This window comes from Hippopotamus amphibius, chromosome 11 (assembly GCF_030028045.1).
Source record: "Hippopotamus amphibius kiboko isolate mHipAmp2 chromosome 11, mHipAmp2.hap2, whole genome shotgun sequence".
Classification (NCBI taxonomy): Eukaryota; Metazoa; Chordata; class Mammalia; order Artiodactyla; family Hippopotamidae; genus Hippopotamus; species Hippopotamus amphibius.
In genome coordinates this window covers 33,636,244-33,638,142 of record NC_080196.1, presented here as the reverse complement: position 1 = coordinate 33,638,142, position 1,899 = coordinate 33,636,244, and the positions used below count along the sequence as shown (strand labels likewise).

Genomic DNA, 1,899 nt, shown 5'->3' with positions numbered 1-1,899 from the left:
TGACCCCACTCCTCTACCCCCAGGAGAGGGCCCACAGTGCCTGCCCCCGTCCTATTCTCTGTCTAGCCACTCTGAACATGCCGGGTGTGTGCGCTGCAGCCTCACTGCTTCTGAATTTGGGGTCAGTGGGTCTCATACATTGCCCCATTCCAGTTACTCCTCCCAGTTACTGAGGTCACAGACGAGGGGACTGGAACTCCAAAGAATCAACGTGCCTCAGATCACACCATTAGAAAGCGCAGTGCAGACTCTGAGGTTCGCACTCAGCACGACGAATTCCTGTGTCACTTCTTTCAGCCCAGCTGCCCCCTCCCCTCCACATACCAGGTGCCAGAACACAGCTGTCTCTTCCTTGCTCCCCCAACCCAGGCATGCTGTCCTGGGTGGGGCTGAGCTGGGTGGGGCAGATCTGGGTAGTGTCCAGTGAAGCCGTGGCCCTTGCAGGCAAATTGAGCCGGACACTGATGCTAAGCGGCAGTTCTGACCGGTGAGAGCTGCTGCCCATTGGTGGGGGCGGGGGGGACGGGGAGGGGAGGGAGTGTCAGGTCTGGGTGCATCAAGGTCTCTTAAAAGAAAACTTAGATTGCCCAGGGAAGAACTCCTGCTGGGTTGAGTGGTTAGCGAATGCCAGGTAATGCACATGGCGGGGGGGGGGGGGGGGGGGGGGGGGGGGCGGTTGACCAGAGGAAGGGAGGGTTCAGGGCACAGTGAGAGCCTCTGGAGGCTGCGAATGGCGAGCTGTGGGTCCCAGCCCAGGCTTTACGCTTGCCCTGGCTGTCTGTCGCCATCTGCGCTTATGGTGAGAATCCTCCCGCCCCAGCCACCTTTCACAGAGAAAGGTTTCTGGAAAGCAGAAGTTACCCATGAATTGAGATCCGGGGGTGGGAGGGTGTAAACTGAAGCAGGGGTTAAATCCTTCCCGCCTCACGCCTCTGCCAGGTGAGGAGGGAGCAGGAGAGGCGAGCCTGGAGCCTAGATCGCCTCGGGCGCCACCGGCCATGCCGGCTCCCCTGCTCCCGCTGCTGCTCCGGACGCTGCTGGCCCGCCTGCTGCTGCCTGCCGCCCGCCTCGCCCGCCAGCACCTCCTGCCCCTGCTGCGCCGGCTGGCCCGCCGCCTGGGCTCCCAGGATACGCGAGAGGCTTTGCTGGGCTGTCTGTTGTTCGTCCTCAGCCAGAGACACCCGCCAGATGCCGGGGAGGCCTCCGGAGTGGCCCGCCTGGAGAGGAGGGAGAGGCTAGCCTCCCAAAAATGAGGCCATGAATCCCGGTAGCAGCTGTACCCATTGAAATGCTTTCTTTTGGAGTAAGAGAGTCCTGACCCCGTCACTGACTGCAGCCTGCCTAGTGGGCAGAAGACACGGTGGGCAGAAGACATGCAGCCTGCCTAGCGGACTGAGCACGGGAGGGGTCCGGCCAAGACAGGCCTCCCCACGCCCAGCAGAAATGATTGGAAGGATGCTCAGCATTTAGCAGAAAACCCATCATCATCCCTCCCTCTCTGCCCCTGTATTCTTCCCAAGAACTTTTCTTTTCTATCTTTTTTTTTTTGGCCGCGCAGCATGTGGGATCTTAGGTCCCCAGGGGTCGAACCTCTGCCCCCTGCACTGGAAGCGCAGAGTCTTCACCTCCGGACCACCAGGAAAGTCCCATCTTTTCTTCTTTTATTTTTTTTCCAAGAACTTTTCAAATTACCTCTGGCCTCTGGGGGGAGAGGAACTGACTCTCCTCTGTCACTCCCCACCCCCAGGCAAATGGGGACTTGAGGGACAATGCTTGACCCTGAAACAATGGACAATTTAGCTAATCCAGACTGTCTGTCTTTGACTAGGGATTTACCAAGTAGTAAGACCTTGGTTCCCTAGGGAGTCAGTCCTGCCTCCAAAGCCCAGCATGCAGCAG

General features: G+C 59.1%; 1 protein-coding gene across 2 annotated transcripts; it reads left to right on the top strand.

Moving 5' to 3' along the window:
• The first annotated feature begins 455 nt into the window (after positions 1–455).
• Positions 456–1,899, top strand: MYMX (myomixer, myoblast fusion factor). Of its 2 annotated transcripts, none has more exons than XM_057700409.1 (2): positions 456–487; positions 940–1,899. In XM_057700409.1, exon 2 carries the CDS (start codon positions 999–1,001, stop codon positions 1,251–1,253), a length of 255 nt encoding a protein of 84 aa, XP_057556392.1. In that variant the 5' UTR covers positions 456–487; positions 940–998; the 3' UTR covers positions 1,254–1,899. The 2 variants fall into 2 exon arrangements, with proteins under 2 accessions (XP_057556392.1, XP_057556391.1); XM_057700408.1 differs by lacking the exon at positions 456–487 and adding an exon at positions 612–631.